Source organism: Oryzias latipes, chromosome 21 (genome assembly GCF_002234675.1).
Source record: "Oryzias latipes chromosome 21, ASM223467v1".
In the NCBI taxonomy this organism is placed as follows: Eukaryota; Metazoa; Chordata; class Actinopteri; order Beloniformes; family Adrianichthyidae; genus Oryzias; species Oryzias latipes.
Window position 1 is genome coordinate 6166608 of NC_019879.2, and position 23060 is coordinate 6189667.

A 23060-nucleotide genomic window follows, 5' to 3' on the forward strand; every position below is an offset into this window, starting at 1 on the left:
AATTTCTTGTTGCTTTCTGAATGGTTGAGACATACGCCATACATTATTTTATCAAAAATAAAACAAACTAAAGGCATATGCATGAATACCATAATTCCGTAGCTTATGAAGAAATTTTCTAATATGAAAACAACTTTCCCCAGTGGACAATTAGTACGTCTGTCCGTCCGTCCGCACGCCCGCACCTATATCTGCTCCGCCAGACGGACACATTGACGGGAGTATCAGTTTTGTACATTATTTCGTTCTGTTAACTATATTATTTATGAGGATGAATTGCACAACATGCCAATATTGCAGAACATATTTCACTTTTCTTTTTGCAAATAAATGTTCATTTGAATTTCTGTTGTGATTTTCGTGTGTTTTTTTTGTTTGTTTCACTGCTGATCGATCAAACGGGTGTTCGTGTAGGCTGTTAATTGTAAGTCTTGCTTTGTGAAGTCTTCATGTTATTTATGAGAGGCGGTATTGTCATTTTCACTTTCACGTGTTTCTTCCATCTGCCAACGGTGTCGCAGTTTCTCATTTCACCCGTTTTTGTGCGTACGCCTGGGTCAGAGCTTGCGTGAAGGACCGCACATTTTCCCGTCAAGTTTGCTTTTTATAAATCTCAACTATTGCGTAGAGAGTGGCGTACGCCTTCTTTTGTGCGTACGCAACGTTTATAAATGAGGCCCCAGATCTCTATGTTTGTGTGATGCTTCCGTCTGAGGAGGAGAAGCACTTTTTGCCTTTTTCAACGTTGTAATGCTAATATAACAGACTATTTTCATTCATCTTTGTTTTTTAATGATCAAACGGGTCGCTTCATCTGCAGGAGGGGGCGTATGTAACACTGTTTACTTCCGCATTGGTGATCGGATGACAGATTCATGACGTAATGTGACAGATGAACTTCAGGTTATGTGAATGAAAAGGAGAATAAAGGCTGCAGCGATCCTCTGCACCCAAACGTGTCTCTGAGCTCCTTATTTTACATATGAAAGTCCGCTTTACTGACACTGAACCCCGGAAAGACGGCTGCACGGAAAATAATCTGATTTTGAGTCGCCAGAAGGCTCAGAATCTCTTTGTTTTAAACCTATAATCCGGAAATAAAGATTCACAAAAAACTCCACATATTTCATCTTCAAACTAGGCTCCGATAAACAGACAACTTCGGGGTTTTCTCCCTGTTAATCTATGAATTTTTTCCCGTAAATTTACGAGTTTTTATCTCCGAATAAAATTACTTTTTTTCGGTGGCCATAAAACTCTGTCGTAAACTCTGAAGTACAAAGCCACTAGCTCACTAACATTAGCCATAACACTAAATACTCCTGAAAGACTCAGCTTCACTGCTCTCGTGCAACATTGCGACTTTAATCTCGAAACTTTATTTCGACTTTAATCTCGACACGACGAGTTTTTTCTCGAAACTTTGTGTCGAGTTTTTTCTCGTCATGACGAGATTAAAGTCGACATGACGACTTTAATCTCGTCATGTTGGCCAGAATTATTTTTCATCACCGTGGCCCTAAAACTCCGTCGTATATTTCACCCAAAACCAACATAGCATAGGCCTAAATTTAAAAAGACCAACTTAACAAAAAAATGTAACTGACAGAATCTGGAACAAAAGCTCAAACCAACTGAACCAAAACTGACCCCCCAACAGCAAACATTAGGGAGATTTGATACTGGCTGATCAGACCAATGACACAATAGGAAGGGAACAACAAATACAAAACATTTAAAACCTAAATATTAACTAAAGAAGTAAATCATTGGTAATTAATACTTTAACAAACAAAACTGAACTCATACTTCAAAACAAGTAGAGAATATTTTAAAATACAAACAATAGTCCAACTAATGAATAACTTTGTTTTCCTCCTCCATCATCTCGAAATGTTTAGGGACTCGTCCTGCTCCTCCCTTTGCCACCTAATCAGGACTCAGAGAGAACTCAATAGAAAATAAATACTAAAGTAAAATAAATTTGTGTACAGATAGTTTAGTAAGCAACGAATCTGAAGAAATATAACAAATGAATTTAACTGTGGAGCACAAACCACAAATGTTACGACACGAAAGCTCCTCAAGAAGTGTGTGTGAGTGTGAGTGTGTGTGTGTATGCTTCTTTCCTAGACAACTACAAATACTTATTCGATAAAGTTGTCTGAATTAATTATCTTATTCTCTGACCTGACAGGTTCTGGGGATCTGGTCAGCCTGATGATTATGATAAAGAGGAAGACTGTGGAGAAACCAATTTTGAATTTCTGGGACACTGGAATGATGTTCCATGTCACCTTTCAAGGCAGTTAATCTGTGAAAAAGAAGAAATGCTCTTTGTTTGAAAAGTTTTTTTTACATTTATAGTTAAGATCTAACCAAGATGTTTTTAACCCTTCATATTACATACAGGGTACAAACTTAAACAAGAAATGTTCTTTTAATCAGACCATAAAAAAATCAGCTTCTACCTTTTCCAAGGCAATGAAAAAACATAAGCAGCTCAGAAATGTGTACATTTAACTAACCAAGAATAAATAAGAGCAAATTAAGTGACCCTCAATGTATTTTTCAAACAATTAGGTCCACTTAAAAATGCTTGAATTTGTTAAAAAATAGATAATCAAATTTATAATCTGGTATAAATTCTGGCTGTATTTACTGACCTCCAATTATTTTTCTTTAATTTCTTGTAAAAGGCTTAACATTTGAGTTAGTCTACTTGACTTGTTTTTTTTTACTTCACTAGTTGCTTACTGTTTACTTAACATTTTTTTTAAATCTAAATACCTGCAGTGCTAGTTTTTGTTCAACCATAGAGCTACAGTGGAGAAGTAAAGGAACACCATGTGGCTCCGGAGCCTCAGGTTGCAGATCCGTGTTTTAACAATAAATTGCTTTTAGTGTTTTAGTTTGCTGAAATCCAAAATAAATTTTTTAAATGGAAACACAGTTTAGTGGAATTTCCTTTAATTTTTTTTATTTGTAGATTTGTTTTTTTTTAATTTTTATTCTACGCAAACAAAGATGATCAAAGGTTTGAATACAAATCTTTTAATCTCACAAAGCTCTATGAGTTTAGGATCAATAATTCACTTCAATCTGCTTTACTAAACACAGGAAGTTCAATGTAGCCACACATTTGAAGGCACTGTTCCTTACAAACAACACTTTTGTGCTTTAATCAGGAATTGGTGGTGTAGGATCCAATATGCAGGAGACCAGGATTGGTGCCATAATAAAGCACTTAGTGTAATCCTCACATAACTACCGTATTTTCCGGACTATAAGTCGCACTTTTTTTCATAGTTTGGCAAGGGGTGCGACTTATACTCCGCAGCGACTTATATTAGAAATAAATTGAAATAAATACATTGTTAACCCTCCTGTTGTGTTCATTTGTGAGGAACAGAGATGATGTTCCTGGGTCAATTTGATGTATGAGGTATGTTAAGTGTTAAGAGTAAGTTAAGTGACTCAGAGAATCAGCAAACTTTTTTACAGTAAGATCTTGAAGGCTAAGAACATAATATTTTATTTTCCAATGATTTCATAGATTCAGAAATGCAATAAAAGTGAAAACTGTTTCTACAAATACAGGATGAAAACAGAGTATTAGTTAGCCAATGATGCTTCATGAAAAGAATAAATAAATAAGTTTGAGAAAAAATTACTGTGAAATTATTAGATAAACAGTCTGCTATGATTGTGTCATATAAGGTTGTGAAAGTTAAAATGCGACTTATAGTCCAGTGCGACTTATCTGTGTTTTTTTCTACTGTATAATGCATTTTTGGGCTGGTGAGACTTATACTCCGGTGCGACTTATAGTCCGGAAAATACGGTATATTCTTCTGCTGCTATTAGCAACATGGAAACTAAAAATGTGCAGTTTAGCTTCAGCACCCTTTTTTTTAACCCTTTGACTCTTCTAAAAGTGTAGGTGTTAGACCATGTTCCAAGTCCAACCAACCTGCAGGGTTATTTCTAGAGATTATGATGCTATTTTCTGCAAAGTTTGACTTTAGACTTTATGTTTCATGCAAACCCATTTGAGCAGGCATTCTAACAGAAGAATCTACTTCATCTGAACATTTCTGCTGGATCTTTGGACACTCCCAGGACTAACAGGAGGCTGAGCTTATGAGATGTCTTACTTTTGCATTCTGCTGATACATTTCTATGAATGTTTTTTAATACATGAAATGTACCCATCACCATCCACTATTATGTTGGTACGTAAGATTAGGGCTGGGAACCACTGGGTACCTCACGATACGATACGATTTGCGATACATTGCTCACGATAACAATACTATCACAATATGGCGATATTGTGATAATCGATATAACTCGTCTCTAACAACTCACGATACATCAAACTTTAAGACAGAAGAACTTGAATAACTGAAACTATTTCCCCATGATAATAAACAACTTGTGTCCTATTTGGTGTAATGAATAACAGACTTCTGTGTAACATTTCTAAAATCAGTAATACTTTGTCTTTGACAAACAATAGAATTTTTCATTTGGACATATCTGTAAAACTTGGTTTAAACGATGGGAACATGAACAGCAGTGCCATAATTTGGTACAAAATTGCTGTAAACAGGATAAAAAAATGAATAAGTCAAGCAGCTGCCAGGCATATTGGTATTAACTTTTGAAAAACAAATCCATAGCCATTGCTTAATTTAAAAAAATAGCTGTGAATCAGATATTAATTCTGTGAACAAATTATAGTGTCTTTGTTAAAAATAAATGACACCATTTAGTGCAAATGTGGTGTAAACAAAAATAAAATTCTCCCAGAAAAAAAATAAAGTAGCTAGAAACTATCCTTTAAGTTATTTAAGATTGAAACTGCTTTCAAAATAAATGACCAGGGATAAAATAGATGAAGAAATAAAGTGCATCCAAAATTAAACATCTTTGTGAACAAAACGTTTGGGGGAAAAGCTGCATGCGATGTATGTTTAAATGTACATGTTTTTTTTTGAGAACTAAAGGCTTTTTAGTGTCAAGATGGCGCTCGTCTACCGCTGCTTTGAGGAGAAGGGGGGTTTAAGGGCAGTGATGCCTCTCTTTCTGCTGTTTCCATCTCAACCATAGCTCTGGTCTGGGCGTAGAGCGCAGGGGTCCTTTTTTCAGTATTTCCGAGAGGGAATGTCAAAGCGTGGCTCTACTGCTTTCAATAAAAATCAAAATTCCTCGTTCTCCACCGCGCTGCAGGGACGGGGAGACCGTTTTCCGTTTGTTATTGCCAGTGCTCTCGCAGAAGACGGCGGTAGCTTCGTCTGCAAAAAGATATCCGTGCCGGGCTGTGCTGGCTTCAGGTCAGCAGCAGCCACGGCTTTCTCACACAACTTAGGGTGATGTAGCTTCAATGCTGCCGGCGCGTCTCATTGTTTGACTGTTTTTTTTTTTTTTATCTTTCCCTGTGTCCGAATTACCGCCCTAACCCCTATATAGTCCACTATATAGTGCGGTCGCCATTTTGTAGGGTTGTCCGAATCTACAGTTCAAAAATCGAGTGGACTAGAAATTTCCCAGAAGTCTCTACGAAAAACCAGTGTGGATCGATGCTCACTCGATTGGCGAATATTGAGCAGAATGCACCGCGTATGAGACACAATGCATTGCGCTTAAATTATTCGAAAATGGCAGCCGGTTGGGCAAGGAATGTGTGTTCTTCTTTGTCCGCCCGCAACAGCCAATCTCGCAACGAGCGCCCCTTATCGACCCTCCGAAGAATTGTCTTACCAAAGGATGGTTAATATAACATTTTACAGGGGCTTTAAATGTAAATAAAAGGTCGATACTTGACGAAGACATCTCGAGAATCAATCGCGGGACTAAATAACGCGATATCGATATTTTGGCACTACCCTACGTAAGATTAACAGACGACACCTGGAATTATCTCTGTTTTCCATTTGCAACTACAACAGTTTGCTTAAGAGTAAAACTCAATCCAAAAATATTCACAAAACTTTTTCTATTTGAAAACAAAGAAGAAATATCACATGATTTTGAAGTTAATGGTCCTTTGCATGTTCCATGTTCTCCCATGCATGTGTGGGTTATCTCTGGGGATTCCTGCTTCCTCCCACTGTCTAAAAACATGCATCAGGGGTTAATTGGTTACTCTAAATTGTCCCTAAGTATGAATACGAGTGTGTATGGGTGACAGCAACAATGTGAGAATGACCGTGGTCCTGTGTCAGACTGGTGACCTGTCCAGGGTGAACCCTGCCCCACCCACGAGAGGCCGGGATAGGCTCCAGCAGCCCCGTGACCCTGAAACCGGTTACGAGGATGGATGGATAGATGATCATTTGTGAGAAAATCCTAAACATCACAAAACATGGATGATACGTAAGCACTAAAACAAACAAGAGCAAAAAAGTGAATTTTCTTTTAGCAATCCATGCTGAACTTCAAGCAAACTATTGCCTGTTGAGTATCAGAAGAAAGCCCCTTTGTATCCTGTGTCTGCTTGTACTCATTCCTCATCTGTAGCAGGACACGACACACTCTCCTGGGTCAAGAGAACATAGAACAGGTGCTCCTGAGATAAGCAGATTGGAGGCAAATATCCACTGATCACAACAATCTGATGCAACACAGGATGTCAGGGAGTTGTAGGTATGATCTGCTGAAACGAAACGACCACATCTGAGCTGGATCACAAAGCTGCTGAGAAAATTTATTTGTTTAAGAACATGGGCATGTCTCAGTTCTGTATAGTTGTGGCAGGATTATTTTATTGACTGATGTTAAAGAGAAAATAGTTCAGAAAAGCCAAGCCTAAAAAACTATAGCATGTTGTGTAAGTGTGCAGCAAGGTATTTAAATAAATAGATGAGCACTTAGGACGTTGCAGTACCACCCATAGACCCAGGGGGGGCAAATAAACTGTTTCAGGATGCAGATTTCCCTATGCCAGGGGTGTCCAAAGTTATTTTGGTGAAGGCCAAACACAGAAAAATGAGCAAAGGTCCGGGCGGCACACAAGAGGTGACACATTGACACATGATCACTGTGTATTTTTAACTCACCTATAATGTGAAGAACATTGCTGCAGTGATGCTGATCTGTGCCACATGAAACAAGCGCACGTCAAAATGAAACAATGAAACCTCATTCCAACCATGCAGTTCAGAACGGGTTTATTGAGCAGCTGAAGCCAGCAGATCTTTACATATGTAGCCGCTAGTTTGGTTGAATGGCAGAGTGCACGATTTTGTAGATTATAAAGAGTCGAAGTCCTGTTTTCTGAGAAAAGTAGACCAAAAAAAAGGGCTTATGGGTGACCAACGAGGACAATTTTAACATTAAACGCACACAATTTAAAAAGCTTTACTTTACAATTACACTCTGTGACAAAATATGCAGCTATGAAAAAAAAAAAAAAATCCAAAAACAAAACAAGTTTTTACATAAAGGGAATACTTTTTCACAGTTCAGAATGCATTTTCTTCACCTTTTAGCTTCACTCTATCTCTGTGAAGCGTGCAAACATGGCCTTGCGAACAGCATCCTTGTAGGTGTCAGACGGAGACAGCTCATAGGAGCTTCCTTTACTTCCTAAGCCTGTGCCCTTTGCTCTTATGAAGCCTGTGGGGAGACGTGGAGGCCATTATTAGGAGACAGGCAGGCGGCAACCCCTTGTGTAACGCTGCTAATAACACGAGGAAAATAGTGAAGGAGGCCTGGATGGACGGCGTGTGTTGACTCACCGCGATGGAAAAAAAACTGTTGTTGAGCTTGCAGGCTTGCTGCCATTTGCATTGAATTTCTGTGCTCGTTCGGCACCTGTGTACGAAGCGTATCTGCTCTGATGCTTGGTCTCATAGTGCCGACGGATATTATACTCTTTCATCACGGCAACATCTTCAGAGCAAATCAAACAGACACACTTTCCGTTGATCTACTTAAAGAAATATTCATTTTCCCACCGTGTTTGAAATCTTCTACACTCACTTGCTATCTTACGTTTCTTCAGTGCTGCCATTTCTGCTGACTCATGGTAAATATTCTTCTTTGCTTAATTTTGTTTAAAAGGGCAAACACCTGTTGAACCTTTCCTGCGCGGGACTTCTCTTTGCGTTTCTCTCTTTCCGACCGTGGTCAGAAGTGCAGGGGAGATTTCCTCCAGGGCCGAAGGCGATTCTCCTTCGGGGTTCACTTTCCCGTTCGCAACCCTCAGCCAGAGAGTGGATTAAGAACGACTCCAAACAGTTATTCTGGGGGGGAACACCTTCTATTTATTAAATTGCTCCGTCCTCCGAACACACAATATATCGACCCCCCACACCTCCGCTCCGTGCTCACACACCCATCTCCACCTGCACGCGCTCCTCCCCCTCTCTCTCGTGGCACGCGCCCCGCTCAGCACACACACATTCCGCAACACACCTTTCTGTGACCCACTCAGTCTAGTGTTGAAACTGAGAAGTGCAACAGAGTTGAGCTCAAGCGCCATGTGCGGGCTATATTCAATTATATTTTCAAAATTTGCTGCGGGCCAATAAAAACAGACCCACGGGCCGCAGTTGGCCCGCGGGCCGTAGTTTGGACACCCCTGCTATTGCAAGATCAATAGTTAAACATGGATAAACGTGTTTTTTTCTCCTGAAGTAAAACACCCATTTGAAAAGGTCCGTCCTAAACTGTACATGGAAACAAAAAAATTTTTCTTACAAAATCTTTTTTTTGTTTTTTTTTTTTTAAATTGCCGATCTAAATGGTACCTGCTTTGCAAACAGCTTTTGCTTGTTTCTTATAATATATCTAGTGAGGCCAGATCTTTGGAGTTTGGCTGCAGCTTTTCTACTACAGTATGTAAAAATGGAACACAGCCCAAATGAGCGCTGTGCTCTATTTTACTGCACTTTTGCCTGTGTAAGGCATTTGATACTACTTTCATGTATTTAATTAATATTGGTTCCCTACATTAATCTGGCCACATGATCAAGAAAAGACACTTTATACCCCCCTTTTGAACTACCCCAGAAGAAGAAGTCAGTGAGAGCATGGACTGACGAGGCCAGGGAGAGACTGAGAGACTGTTTCCAGACCACAGACTGGGAGACACTCTGCAGCTCTCATGGAGATGACATCAACAGCCTGACCCACTGCATCACTGACTACATCAGCTTATGTGTGTAGAACACTGTACCAACTCGGAGGAAGCTGTGTTTCTCCAACAGCAAGCCCTGGGTGACCCAGGAGCTAAGAGCCCTACTGAAGGAGAATGGGAGGACTTTTATTTCAGGGGACAGAGAGGAGCAGAGGAGAGTTCAGCATGAACTCAAATACAAAATCAGACAGGCCAAGAACAGCTACAAGAGGTAGCTGGAGGAGCGGCTGGAGAACAACAACGTTCGAGGTGTGTGGAGAGGTCTAAAGACCATCACTGGTCACGGACAGAGAGCAGACACAGTGGCATCTGATGAAGACCAGGGCTTGGCCAACGAGTTGAATCTGCCCAGCCCAGCAGCTAAACCAACCCCCACCCCAATCACTCTCATCACTGCACACCACCCCCATCCACAGCCATACCATCTCTGCCCCCCACCTCCACCCCCCTTTGCCTCACTTCTGATCAGGTGAGGAGAGAACTAAGGCAACTTAAGACCAGGAAAGCTGCAGGTCCAGACGGCATCAGACACGGACTGCTCAGGGACTGTGCTGACCAGCTCTGTGAGGTGGTCACTTACATCTTCAACCTGAGTCTGGGTATGGTCCCGGTCCTGTGGAAGACCTCCTGTGTGGTTCCGGTTCTTAAGATGGCGCACGCGAAAGAACCAAACCATTGCAGACCAGTAGCCCTGACCTCCCACTTAATGAAGACAATGGAGAGACTCGTCCTCAGCTACCTCCGCTCAGTGGTCAGCACCGAAACTGACCCGCTGCAGTTTGCCCACAGGCTGAACATCGGGGTGGATGACGCTGTCATCTACCTGCTGCACCAGCCGCTGACTCACCTGGAGGATGCCGGACCCGCTGTGAGGGTCATGTTCTTTGAGTACTCCAGCCCCTTTAACACCATACGGCCAGCTCTGCTGAGAGAGAAGCTGGAAGGGGCTGGAGTAAACGGAAGACTGGCTGGATGGACGATTGACTACCTCACCAACAGACCACAGTATGTGAAGCTACACAACTGTGTGTCGGAGGTGGTGGTTTCCAGCACTGGTGCTCCTCAGGGGACGGTGCTCTCACCGTTCCTCTTCACCCTTTATACATCGGACTTTACCTACAAAACCGGCGGTAGCCACCTCCAGAAGTTCTCTGACGATTCGGCCATTGTTGGCTGTGTGTCAGGGGGAACGAGCTGGAGTACAGGTCAGTCATCAAGGACTTTGTGGACTGGTGTGAGCGTAATCACTTGTGCTTGAACACCAGTAATACAAAGGAGATGGTGATTGACTTCCGTAGGAGACCATTACAATACACACCGGTGAGCATCCAGGGCTCAGACATTGAGGTAGAGGACAGTTTTAAGTACCTGGGTGTTCACCTCAACAAGAAACTGGACAGGACTTACAACACCGATGCCCTGTATAAGAAGGGCCAAAGTAGCCTCCACCTTCTGAGGAGACTGAGGTCCTTTGGAGTGTGCAGGCCTCTCTTAAGGACTTTCCAGTACTCTGTGGTAGCCTCTGTTATCCACTACGCCGTGGCCTGTTGGGGAGCAGGTAGCACAGACCGGGACAGGAAGACACTTAACAAGCTGGTCAGGAGGGCCAGTTCTGTCCTGGAGTGACAACTGGACTTTGTGGAGGAAGTGGGTGAAAGGAGGATGTTGGCCAAGTTAACATCCATCATGGACAACACCTCTCAACCACCACAACAGACAGTGGAGGCACTGAACAGCTCCTTCAGTTGCAGACTTCTACACCCCCCATGCAGGAAGGAACAGTTCCGCAAGTCATTTATCCCAACAGCTGTAAGATTGTACAATGCCACAGTTTAAATATGCATGTACAAACCGGTTATCATACATCCATAGCTCATCTGTATATTCTGTGTTTTTACTTTATTTAATTTTATTATTACGCATAACATACGTTATGTCGTAATGGTGTACATTAGTCATTACTTACTTTTTCTATTTTTGCACTTTTTAGATCTGTATTTTTGCACATTTTGAACAATTCATTCTTTTGCACATTGCTGTCATTCTTCTTCTCTGCTTTTTGAACTGCTGTAGCAATTGAATTTCCCCAATGTGGGATCAATAAAGAATATCTATACCATATGGGCTGATATGATTGCTTTGTAACTAACTTTTTTTATGACCAGAAGGGGTCGCTGTTATACTCTGTCTGTAAGAGCAAGTTTCTCTGTTCGGCCCTGTTAATAAAGAGAACCTGGTGAGTGGCCCGTTGTAATTTCTTCAAAAGAATCCCGCTGCAGGTAGGAAAAAGGTATAACCCTACAGTACAGTGAAGACTTAAACTTGCTAACAGTACCTTTACAACCCTAATAACCACCTGTTGTAACAGTAAAATCTGGTCATCAACTCTTATTTGTTTGCTCAGCTGCTGGACACTTAAAAGTTAATGGGAAAAAAGTACAAGCTAAACTTGTATTTTTTTTTTTACTAAAATTCTGTTCTCCCCCTCACTTTCAAACATTCACCTCACCCGAGCTTCCTGTCGCAATGCAACTACTGTCACATGACATTGACTTCCCACCACTTCAATAATAACCTCAGACAGGAAAAGCTGTTCAGTATACAAGTCAGTCTGTTAAACACTTCACACATTCTTAGATTTTACATCTTTATAATGGAAACCGTTTCTCAAAATGTTGAACCTGAAGATCCTGTGTGCCACGTTTCTGTATCAAATCCACCAGGTAAGAATGAACTCACTGATAAAACAAAATTAATTTTCTTTATGTTTGTCTATTGTGGTTTAAGTGATAACTTTCCCCCCATAGCTTCCATCAAGTCCAACAGGAGATGCTATCTCGGTGTTATTACTTTCATGATGATGCTGAGTGTTCTTCTTCTGGCTGGACTCGTCATTCTTGGCCTCCTCTGTGAGTATTTACCTCACAACAGACCAAATGTGACAATAAATTTATTTTTTCTTTTACATTCAAGTCAGAAATGTAATTTTTTTTAATCTTTTTTAAAATTTGGCATGTAAGACTGCATGATAATGTAGTGGTTTGCACTTCCATTTCAACTGGTTAAGCTCTAGCTGGTCCTTTATGTGTGGAGTTTGCATGATCTCCATGTGTGTGTGGGTTTTCTCCTGGTTCTCCAGCTTCCTCTAATGGCCCTAAAACATGCTTCATAGCTGAATTGGTGACTCTAATTTTCTATTATGTGTAATGTATGTGTGAGCCTGTTATGGACTACAAATGGGTGTAACTCGCGCTCCTCCTAAAGCAGCAGTGATTTGCTCCAGCAACCCTCACAAGCAGGAATGGAAACAGATGAATGGAAGATGTAATGTAGAAAACCTGAAACAATTATCCTGCAGGGTTGTATGGGTCTGTCTATGTGATGTTTAGTAGTTTCCATGTGGATTCTTTGATGTTTATTTTTACTTTTTTCATTGTCTTCATCTAAATTATTATTGTGTTTAAATAACAGGGAGCTGTGTAAGCAAAAATATTTCTAACGTGTTAAAATAAATTTGAACTGTTTTTTTTTGAACAATTGTAAAAAATAAAAGTATAAACAGGAAGAGGTGGGATTCATATGTGTAATTTTGATGAAGCAGTCAATCTGGACAAAAAGGTCAAGGAATCCAAATTCGGTTATTTTAGGTGAATTATAAATATAATTTTATCTAAAGTCAGTTAAGGTCTTGAATAGGTCTTCATTTTTTCTGCCATCTATTTCAGTCAAACAGCAAAGAAACCAATAATTTTCAGGGAAGTGTTGTCGAGGACTATAAGGGTTATTATAGTTCACTTACATAAAATTAGCTGATTGTTTCATATTTATTAAATAATTTATTCATCTTCTAAATCCGTTTTTTCCATTTTGGGGTTACGTCAATGCCGGAGCCTATCCTGTCCACTTGTGGGCAGAAGCAGAAAACATCCTGGACAGGTCACCGCTCTGTCGCAGGACCACAATCACACATCCATACACATTCACACCGAGGGACAATTTAGTTTAACCAATGAACCTATGAAGCATGTTTTAGGTGGGAAGAAGCTGGAGTCCCGAAGAAATCCAACGCATGCATGGGGAGAACATGCAAATTCCACACAGAAAGGTCATTGATGTTCTGTTTCAGGTCCCCCAGCAGGGACTTGAACCAGGGCCTTCTTCCTGTGAGGCAAGAGTGCTAACAACTTTCCCACCATGCTGCCCAGATTTAGCTATTTCTCTCACATCTATACATTTTTTTACATTTAATTGCAAATACCATGCTCATGTTTACCTTTGAAAATCGAAATAAAAAATCCATTCAAGTATCATAAATTTGACACATCAGATCCATTGAGACATGCAAAGGTTGGTAGGAAATTAGATAAAAGGGTTTTTAACCACATTGATGATCTACAGATGTGGTAGAAGCAGGAAGTTATGCATGTGAGAGATAAAGCAGCAGATGACAGGATGAAAAAACTTTGCTGTAAGAGAAAGCTAATTATGTTGCTTTGTACTTTTACTTCAATGCAATCAATATTAGATAACATTTGTAAATTTTTCCTCAGGCCTCAGTGCTTCATTTGACCCACTTGATCAAAATATTTTGCTGCAGATTTTGGAAAATGTCTAACAGGAACTGCTGAAAGCTGTTCTAAGACATTTTTATCTGATCATGTAAATAAGTCTTCCTCATACAGCAGTGTTAGGCGTGGTGTACCACAGGGCTCTGTGCTTGGTCTAGTGTGCTTTCGTCTCTGCATGCCTCTATTAGGTAACATTATTAGGCAGCACAGCATAACAAATAAATAAATAATTTTCACTATCTGGCAAGTCTACAACTTCTCTAAAAAACTGGTTGAACAGGTGTTTGAACAGGCAAAGGCCAAAGGTCAAATAAGGATCTGTTTTACAAGGGGGACAAAAAAGTATTTAGTCAGCCACAAATTGTAAAGTTCTCGCACTTAAAAAGGTGAGAGAGGTCTATAATTTTCATCATGAGTAAACCTCAACTATGAGAGACATAAAGAGAAAATCATGTCGTCTGAATTTTAAAGAATGTATTTGAAAACTATGGTGGAAAAAGGTATTTGTTCATCTACAATAAGCAAGATTTCTGGTTTCACAGACCTGTAACTTCTTCTGTAAAAGGATCCTATGTCCTCCACTGGTTACCTGTATTAATGGGACCAGTTTGAACTAGTTATCTATATAAAATACACTTGTCCACAACCTCAAACAGTCACACTCCAAACTCCACTATGGCTAACATATCAGTCTCACTAATGTTTTATCAGTTAACAAAAGAAAAATTAAACTTGATTTGTGGTTCATTATTTCTTTCCATGAAGATCTGTCTTTATGCACTCATTTTTTAGAGTCTATATGTCTGCATGTTGGGTAATAATGTTTAATAGTTTATGTGCACCTTTACTCTAACTCGTTACTCATAGTCTGTTAGCTAACTGCACTTTTCCCACCATCCATTCTGCTTAAGTCACTGATGACGTTTTTATTTTGGCCTGATTTCATTACAGATGGTGACTCAGTAAGACATTTGTCTGAAATCTCTGACAACAAAGACAATTTGACTGAGCATCTGAATGCTGTTATTGAGAGGATGAATTCCAGCCTCATTGAAACAACCAAGAAGCTAATAGATTTTAAAAGTAAGTCTAAAATGCATGTATAATAAATGTACATTTGTGAAGATGCAGCTATACCATGTAGCATTCCTACAGAGCCCCCCAGGGGCCAGTGCGCACACGATTGCACAACAGTACAAGCACACTTGATTGATCTACGTGCACGGTTTATCAGATTCTTTTGTTTTTTTTATACCACTGGCCCACGGAGGGCTCACATTCCAATGGATTCTCTGTAAGAACAGAAAAACTCTGACTTCACTGACTTCTTCCTTGAATCAATGATACCTTTCTGGGATGATTACACTTTATTTCAGTTTAATAATAATGCTTTGGCTAAAACTCTAAAGTTACAGAAATAAATGCAAAAAAAGTACAATCCAAATCAAACTAGAAGTTTTCTTTTGTCCAAAAGGAATTGGAGACAAACACTTCTTTATTGTTGGTGTTTGAGCACAGAAGAAGCCAGATTCTAACATTGTTGCTGCTGCTGCATAAAAATATATCTGACATGTGCTGAAACCATTTTTGATACCAATCATAAGGAACAGAAAGTGACTTTCTATTAATTTCTGCAGAACCTTTAAAGCCATTCAGATCCAGACGGCGATTGATAAAAAGCTGGTAATTCTGCTTGTTTCAATAATGTGTTAATATTTTGTCTTGCTTAAAATGTCAAATGTGTTCCAGGGAAAACGGGATGTCCTGAGAAATGGATCAGATTTGGTTCCTCTTGTTACTTCTTCTCTGAAGGGTCTAAGTCCTGGGATAAAGCAAGAGAGTTCTGCAGAGCTAGAGGAGCTGATCTGGTGGTGATAAACACCAAAGAGGAAAATGTACGTTATTGTATTTTTGGTCTTTTTTGGATTAAATTAACATTTACAAATCAACAATAACATTTAAGCATCCATGTGATTGGGTTTAGACAGATTCTTAATGTAATTTAGATCCCATTAAAAGACTGAAGCAACTCCCTAGTACTAAAAAAAATTGAAAAAAATGGGATCAGGTTTTGATTGTCTGATCCACATCAGAAATCAGGTGAGGTTTTAACTTCTGCCAAAGAAAGTGGATCATTCAAGGAAATAACCCCTGGTGTGAATTAGGCCTTACAATGTAAATGTATTTATGAAGTCAACCAGGAGCCCCTTTTTTGTTTACCAGAGTACAGTCCCTGACAAAAGTCTTGTCGCTTATCCATTTTGTAGAAACAAAAGCGTATAACCTCACTTTTAATGAATCCATTGGTTTTAGAAATGTCTCATATGAAAGCTAAAACCCTCCCAAATTATGTTCAATATACGAAAATAAAATTGCTTCACTGAAGAAAGATTGATCATTTAATGAACACAGAAAGGTCACATTTTGGCAAGACAAAAGTTTTGTTGCCTTGTCATATGATGCACCCAATCCTAGATTACAGCCTCACCTGTGATCAATTACTGATCAATCAATTAGTGGGTGTGTATAAAAAGGACCCCAGCACACCAGGCCTTCACATAAACTGCAACTTGACCTCTGACAACATGCCTAAAATTCACCCTGAGACCAAAGCGTTGATTATCAAGAGGCTGAAGACCAGATCCACTGCTGAGGTGGCTGACACCTTCAATGGGTCTCAGCGTCAAGTACAAAGAATAAGAAAAAGATTTGAATAGACTGGAGATGTTTTTGACAAGCCCAGGTCTGGGAGACCCCGCAAGACAACTGCTCGGGAGGACCGTTTGTTGGTTCGAAAATCCAAGGCCAGCGCCTTTTCCACTGCAGCAGAGCTCCACCAGGCCTGGTCACCTCAAGTCCCTGTGTCAACCAGAACAGTTTGTAGAATTCTGTCTCAAAATGGCCTCGCATGGTCGAATCAGTGCCCAGAAACCAGCACTAAACGAAAGGCAATTGAAAAAACGTGTGGCATTTGCCAAGGCCCACAGCCTGCTAAAAGGATGGACGCTGGAAAAGTGGCAAAAGGTGGATTTCTCAGATGAGTCTTCAGATGAATTACATCACAGCCGACGCAAATGTTGCAGGAGACCAAATGGAGCCCGCATGGACCAAAGATTCACCCAGAAAACAGTTAAGTTTGGTGGCGAAAAAATCATGGTCTGGGGTTACATCCAGTATGGGGGTGTGCGAATCATTTGCAGGGTGGAAGGCAATATCAATAGCATAAAATATCAAGAAGTATTGGCTACCTCTCACATTCCCAACCATAAAAGGGGTCAAATTCTGCAGCAGGATGGTGCTCCATCGCATACTTCCATCTCTACATCAAAGTTCCTCAAGGCGAAGAAGATCAAGGTGCTCCAGGACTGGCCAGCCCAGTCACCAGACATGAACATCATTGAGCATGTCTGGGGTAGAATGAAAGAGGAAGCATGGAAGACGAAACCAAAGAATCTTGATGAACTCTGGGAGGCATGTAAGACTGCTTTCTTTGCTATTCCTGATGACTTCATCGATGAATTGTATGAATCATTGTCAAAACGCATGGATGCTGTCCTTCAAGGTCATGGAAGTCATACAAGATATTAAATATGGATCTCACTGTAGCACTACGTAATTCACTGATGTTATGCAACATATTTTTGTTTTTGAAGTAAAGTATTTGTTAAATTTTCACATTACTCTCTGTAGGCGACAAAACTTTTGTCTTGCCAAAATGTGACCTGTGTTTATTAAATGATCAATCTTTCTTCAGTGAAGCAATTTTATTTTCGTATATTGAACATAATTTGGGAGGGTTTTAGCTTTCATATGAGACATTTCTAAAACCAATGGATTTATTAAAAGTGAGGTTATACGCTTTTGTTTCTACAAAATGGATAAGCGACAAGACTTTTGTCAAGGACTATATTCTAAACGTGTGTTCGGTGAATAGTCCAATAAACAGCTGGGTCTAAGTTATGTCACAGGAAATGATCAAAGCATGGAAGTACATCTATTTAACACTTATGCTATCCTAGGCACCTTGACATTGGGAGTTGGGTCATCTAGACCCACTAGACAGTGTGCTGATCCTTTTTCAATGATTAATGATTTTCAGTGGTGCCTATGGATTACATGAAATCTTTCCACCTTTATCCACCTTTTTCATGGTAGGAATAACACGTCAATGTAAGGGTGGGGTCATCTAAGATAGCACAAGGGTTAAAAAAAAAGAATAACCAGGTTCCAGGCCAGACCTAAACCCAGCTGAAAAGCCACAATTTTGTCTAATTAAGATCTATTGATATTAAATATTTCTAAAAGCATATATTTTTAGATTAAATGTGGTTATGGTTTCAGTGAGAAGAAGTTTGGTCATCGTACTATTTATTAAAAATAGAGAAAGACAGAGAAAATGTGGCCATATGTTGTAATCAGGTTTAATTCTAAACTCACTCATACAAATTCATCATTCTTAGAAGGCTGATCACAGAACTGCCTCATGTAAGCCTGGAATCCTCGAACAAGAACACTTTTAACCTGTACCGTAAGTTCCGGACTACAAAGCGCACCCGATTACAAGCCGCACCCACCCATTTTCACGTGTTTCACTACTTTTAAACATACACAAGCCGCGTCGGAGTAAAAGCCGCATGTATTAGGCAACATGGTAAACCTGACAAATCACGTCCTGACTCCCAGAGTGCGTGTGTTTCATTGCCACACTGTGGGAGGAGTCAGCCTTGCCTCCGGGTCATGCATTTGAGTATACCCACATCTGCCAAACAGTGTGGATCTCTATTTTGTTCACAAGTTCCTGTTATGGTTTTTTTTTTTTTTTTTTTTACTTATTGACAATCTAGGTATCATACATAAAATTACAAACAGTAACCATATAATCAACATTACATCCCTCAGTTATGATGAGGAAATTTACATCCGCGATCCCCCATTTCCCATGAGTCTTAGGGGCTAAAGGCGTGGCCAACGCCCGGCTCGCCACACTGTTGTACGTGTTTAAGAATGAGCAAGTAGCAGCAGTGCATGGAGGGGTGAACGGGAACAGCTCTCCTTCCGCTTGTGTCGCGGCAGCGTTATGGGAGTAACAGGGCTGGTTAAAAAAACACACCAGTAAAATAAAGCAGCGGCGACTGAAAAGCGCGCGCCTCAGCGCGATACCAGCGCCTCAGCGCGGCGCGTGCGTCAGAAGTTTCCTTCCACAACAAACACTGTTGCTCCGTGGACGCTTCTGCGCTCCGCGCTAGCCCCGCGCGCTCCCCTTCCTATCGTCTCCGAACACCTCTGGCCTGGGCGGCTCCAGGGAGGAGCAAATCGTGCCTGTGCAGAACAATCGGACTTAATACTGTACGTTTTGTGGATGAGGGGCGGATGCGTTGTTACGTGTGGGAGCCATCAGACTGCCATCGGCCGCGCGGCTCTATGTGAACGAGCAGCAGGAGAACATGTCTCCAGCTCACACGGAGGCTGTGAGCTTTTCAATGCAAAATTCCGGTCAGTCCTTAGAAACCGTAAAAACAATCACGTGGATGTCTGCTTCCAGTCGTGTCCCGACAAAATAAAGGCTGATGTTATTCCCACATATTTACGTGCAGCCAGCCGAGTCACTATGACTCAGAGGTAAATTCACTCCATGCGCTGTTCTCTTTGTCACGCAGCTGACCGGCTTTTCCAAACCCGTTGGTGATGGTGGATTTTTTCACGCTGCTTTTAAGGATTGTTTTTAACTTGAAAGCTTCATCATATTGTAGCGGCGATCACGTGCACGTTGGGTCTAATGGCACCAAAGGATTCTGGGATGCGGCCGGGCATGCGTGTTTCGTTTTGTTGAACCATGACTGAAGTGTCTAAGACCTGAAGTGAGGTCCATGCTGTTTGGCTGTTTAGTGTGTTGAAAAACAAATGACTTGTGCTTGGTGTTAGTTAAAGAATTCAAACCAGTCACTGAGTCCGAAAGAACGTACATGGCGGCCGCCAATTAAATCCATAAATTAGCCGGGTCACTGAATAAGCCGCAGGGCTGTAAGCGCAGGAAAAAAGTAGCGGCTTATAGTCCAGAAATTACGGTAATACAAAGTTAAAGAAAGAAGCTTGTCTGTAAATTATGTGTGTGTTGATATCATTTTATCATAAGCAGTTGTCCTGTGATCAAAATACATAAATCTAAAATGCAAAGCACAACCACATTTCACATAAAATAAATTGTGCTTCAACCTATAATGTAATTCAGTGTAACAGTAGTTTATTTGATGATCTTTATTTTTAATGTTTTTTATTAAATCTATTTAAATCTAATTTGTTTGAATTATTGCTTTCAGTCAGGTTTTAACTTTTTAACATCTCATTTGAAAAAATATGTTGAAAAACTGGTGAGCAGCTTATGTTGTTTTTTTGCAGGCATTTATTTCTAAATTGAAAAAGCAACAGTTTTGGATTGGATTGTCTGACAGAGACTTGGAGGGGACCTGGAAATGGGTTGATGGAAGTCCTCTGACTCTGCAGTGAGTGTTCACTCTGGATCAGTGTGTGAATGTGTGTGTGTGTGCATGGGGGACTGTGACTGTAAAGCACTTTAGACCTTAAAGGAAGGTCGGTGCTACGCAACCATTCGCCATTTACCATTCACACATCCACAAAAAATAGTTCTTGTACACTATTTTTTTGAGTACTCTGAATCGTTTTTTCTACCGAGGACTTTCTTCCCTTTGCCTGGCTTCTGACTTCCTGCTGACTCATGTGAGAACGAAAGACAGAGACCAGGTTTCCAACATTTGGCTCGTTGCCTGTGCCCTCAGAGCTGTCCACCCCTCTGGAAGCTCCATTTTCCTCCATTTAAAAGGTTGTCAGGGGCCGCTCGGCAGACTGAGCCACAGGACAAAAAATATATTCAAATAAGATATATTACTTCACCCTAAACAAAATTGGCATAGGGCTAAATTTAAATAGACCAACTTGACAAAAATGTAACTGAGCGAATCAGGAAAAAAAGCTCAAACCAAATGAATCAAAACTGACCCCCCAACAGCACACATTAGGGAGGTTTTATTCTGGCTGTTCAGACCAATGACACAATAGGGAGGGAACTACAAATACAAAACATTCAAAACCTAAATATTAACTAAATAAGTCAATTACTAGTCATTTAAAGCTTTAACCAACAAAACTGGACTTATACTTCAAAACAAGTTGAACATGTTTCAAGAATACAAACAATAGTCCAACTAATGAATAACTTTGTTTTCCTCCTCCATCATCTCCAAATGTTCAGGAACTTGTCCTGCTCCTCCCTTTGCCACCTAATCAGGCCTTAGAGAACTCAAAAGAACAGAATTACTAAACAAAATGTGTGCACAAGTCATGAAGTGCATTTTGTTATTTAATGTGTAAAGCAAAATACATTTTGTACAAGTATAGATATTTTACCAAGCAACAAATCTAAAGAAATGTAAAAAAATAAACTTAACTGTGGAGCAGTGGGTTCTGCCCCCAAACAAACCATAAATGTTATGACACAAAAGCTCCTCAAGAAGTGTGTGGGAGTGTGAGTGTGCGTAAGCTTCTATCCTTGACAACTACAAATACATATTTGACAAAGTTGTCTTAATCAAATTCTCTTATTCTCTGACCTGACAGGTTCTGGGCATCTAATCAGCCTGATGATTATGATGCAGAGGAAGACTGTGGAGAAATTAATTTTGAACATCCGGGACTCTGGAATGATACTCCATGTAAGGATTCAGCGCTGTTAATCTGTGAAAAAGAAGAAATGCTACTTGTTTGAAAAATCTTTATACGTTTTTTCTTATTAATATCTAACCAAGATGTTTTTAACCCTTCAAAATACATACAGGGTACAAACTTAAAAAATAAATCAGCTTTTACTTTTTCCAAGGCAATGAAAAAATGTAAGCAGCTCAGAACTGTGATCACCTAACTAACCAAGAATAAATTAGGGTTAAGGTTAAGTTAAGTGACCCTTACTGTATTTTTCAAACCATGAGGTGCAGTTAAAAATGCCTGAATTTGTTCAAAAATAGATAATCAACTTCATAATCTGGTACAAACCTTGGCTGAACTTACTGACCTCCAATTCATTTTCTGTAATAAGGAGCAGTGCTCAAAAATGTGCCGCACTGCCTGATGGAACGTTACAGCTAATGTAGTCAGGAGCAAGACAGTGTGATACGTACCATCCATCAACTGTCTGTGAATAACTTAAAGTTTGAGTTAGTCTAATTGACCTATTTTTTGTACTTTACTAATTGCATATTTTATACTTTACAGTCTCATTTTTTATTAAAGACTTGCAGTTTTTCTTCAACCATAGCGTTACAGTGTAGAAGTAAAAGGACCACATGTGGCTTCGGAGCCTCAGGTTGCAGATCCCTGTTTTAGACGATGACTTGCCTTTAGTGTTTTAGTTTGCTGAAATCCCAAATAAATTTCAAATGGAAACAGAGTTTTGTGGAATTTCCTTTTTTTTTTCATTTCCGTAGAATTTTTTTTTTTATTCTACGGAAATAAGTATAAATAAAGGTTTTAACACAATTATTTTAATCCCACAAAGCTCTGTGAGTTTTGGATCAAAAATTCATTTCAATCTGCTTTACTAAACACAGAAAGTTCAATGTAGCTACATAGTTGGAGGCTATGTTCCTTTCAAACAACACATTTGTGCTTTAAAATTCAGGAATTGATGGAGGATCCAATATGCAAGAGAGCAGGATTGGTGGCAGCACAAAAAAAAGAAACCAGAGTCAAATACACTGAGGACAATTAACACAAACCAAGACAGCTGTGGATAATTGTCAGCACTTTTTAACTAAATCTGGTGTAAACGACAGAGGGAAAAAGGCAAAAAGAGCATGACTAAAGTCATCACCAAAAACAAAGAAAAAGCACTGAATCTTCACATAAAAACCTTCTGCTGCTATATATATATATATTATATATATATATATATATATATATATATTTACCTAAATCTCATAAGCAGAGAGTCACATCAGAAGATTGCTGCTGCCACTGTGTCTCACATGACTGCTTCAGAAAATGCCGATACACAGATCACGTACCTCAGAAAGGACATTCAGAAACTCTCTGAGTTGAGGTCGAAAAATGATCTGTTGAACTCTTTGCTGGACCTGGCGCATCAACAGTCCATACATATTGCCTCTCTGAAAGCAGCTCTGGAAAACACGGTTCAGTGGGACCCTGACATCTCACCGCGGCGTTCCTCGAGGTCTACACCCAAACCGCTTTGGACTGAGGTGGTGTGCCACAGGAAAAAAAGCCTTGGACCGTGATGACCTTGTTCTTTCCAACCGTTTCAATGTGCTGTTGGG

General features: G+C 40.0%; 2 protein-coding genes across 2 annotated transcripts in view; both read left to right on the plus strand.

Annotated features, from left to right (window-relative positions):
* The window catches only part of LOC110013682 (asialoglycoprotein receptor 2-like), a 30743-nt gene extending 28191 nt beyond the window's left edge, over nt 1-2552 (plus strand). Inside the window, exon 7 of the mRNA XM_020700152.2 lies at nt 2198-2552. Within this exon, the coding sequence (XP_020555811.1) occupies nt 2198-2345 (148 nt within the window). The 3' untranslated portion in view covers nt 2346-2552. The remainder of the gene's footprint in view (nt 1-2197) is intronic.
* Nucleotides 2553-11653: 9101 nt separating this feature from the next.
* On the plus strand, nt 11654-22173 carry LOC105357752 (C-type lectin domain family 4 member E-like). The gene is made up of 6 exons (XM_011493045.3): nt 11654-11871; nt 11956-12057; nt 14668-14799; nt 15466-15611; nt 20113-20216; nt 21349-22173. Exons 1-6 carry the CDS (start codon nt 11691-11693, stop codon nt 21494-21496), a joined length of 813 nt encoding a protein of 270 aa, XP_011491347.2. The 5' UTR covers nt 11654-11690; the 3' UTR covers nt 21497-22173.
* Nucleotides 22174-23060: the final 887 nt, after the last annotated feature.

Coding starts and splice junctions, on each gene's coding strand:
- LOC105357752 (XM_011493045.3), top strand. CDS start 11,691: ATGACATTGACTTCCCACCACTTCAATAATAACCTCAGACAGGAAAAG. Junction 15,612..20,112: donor TAAACACCAAAGAGGAAAAT/GTACGTTATTGT, acceptor GTTTTTTTGCAG/GCATTTATTTCTAAATTGAA. Junction 20,217..21,348: donor GGAAGTCCTCTGACTCTGCA/GTGAGTGTTCAC, acceptor CTGACCTGACAG/GTTCTGGGCATCTAATCAGC.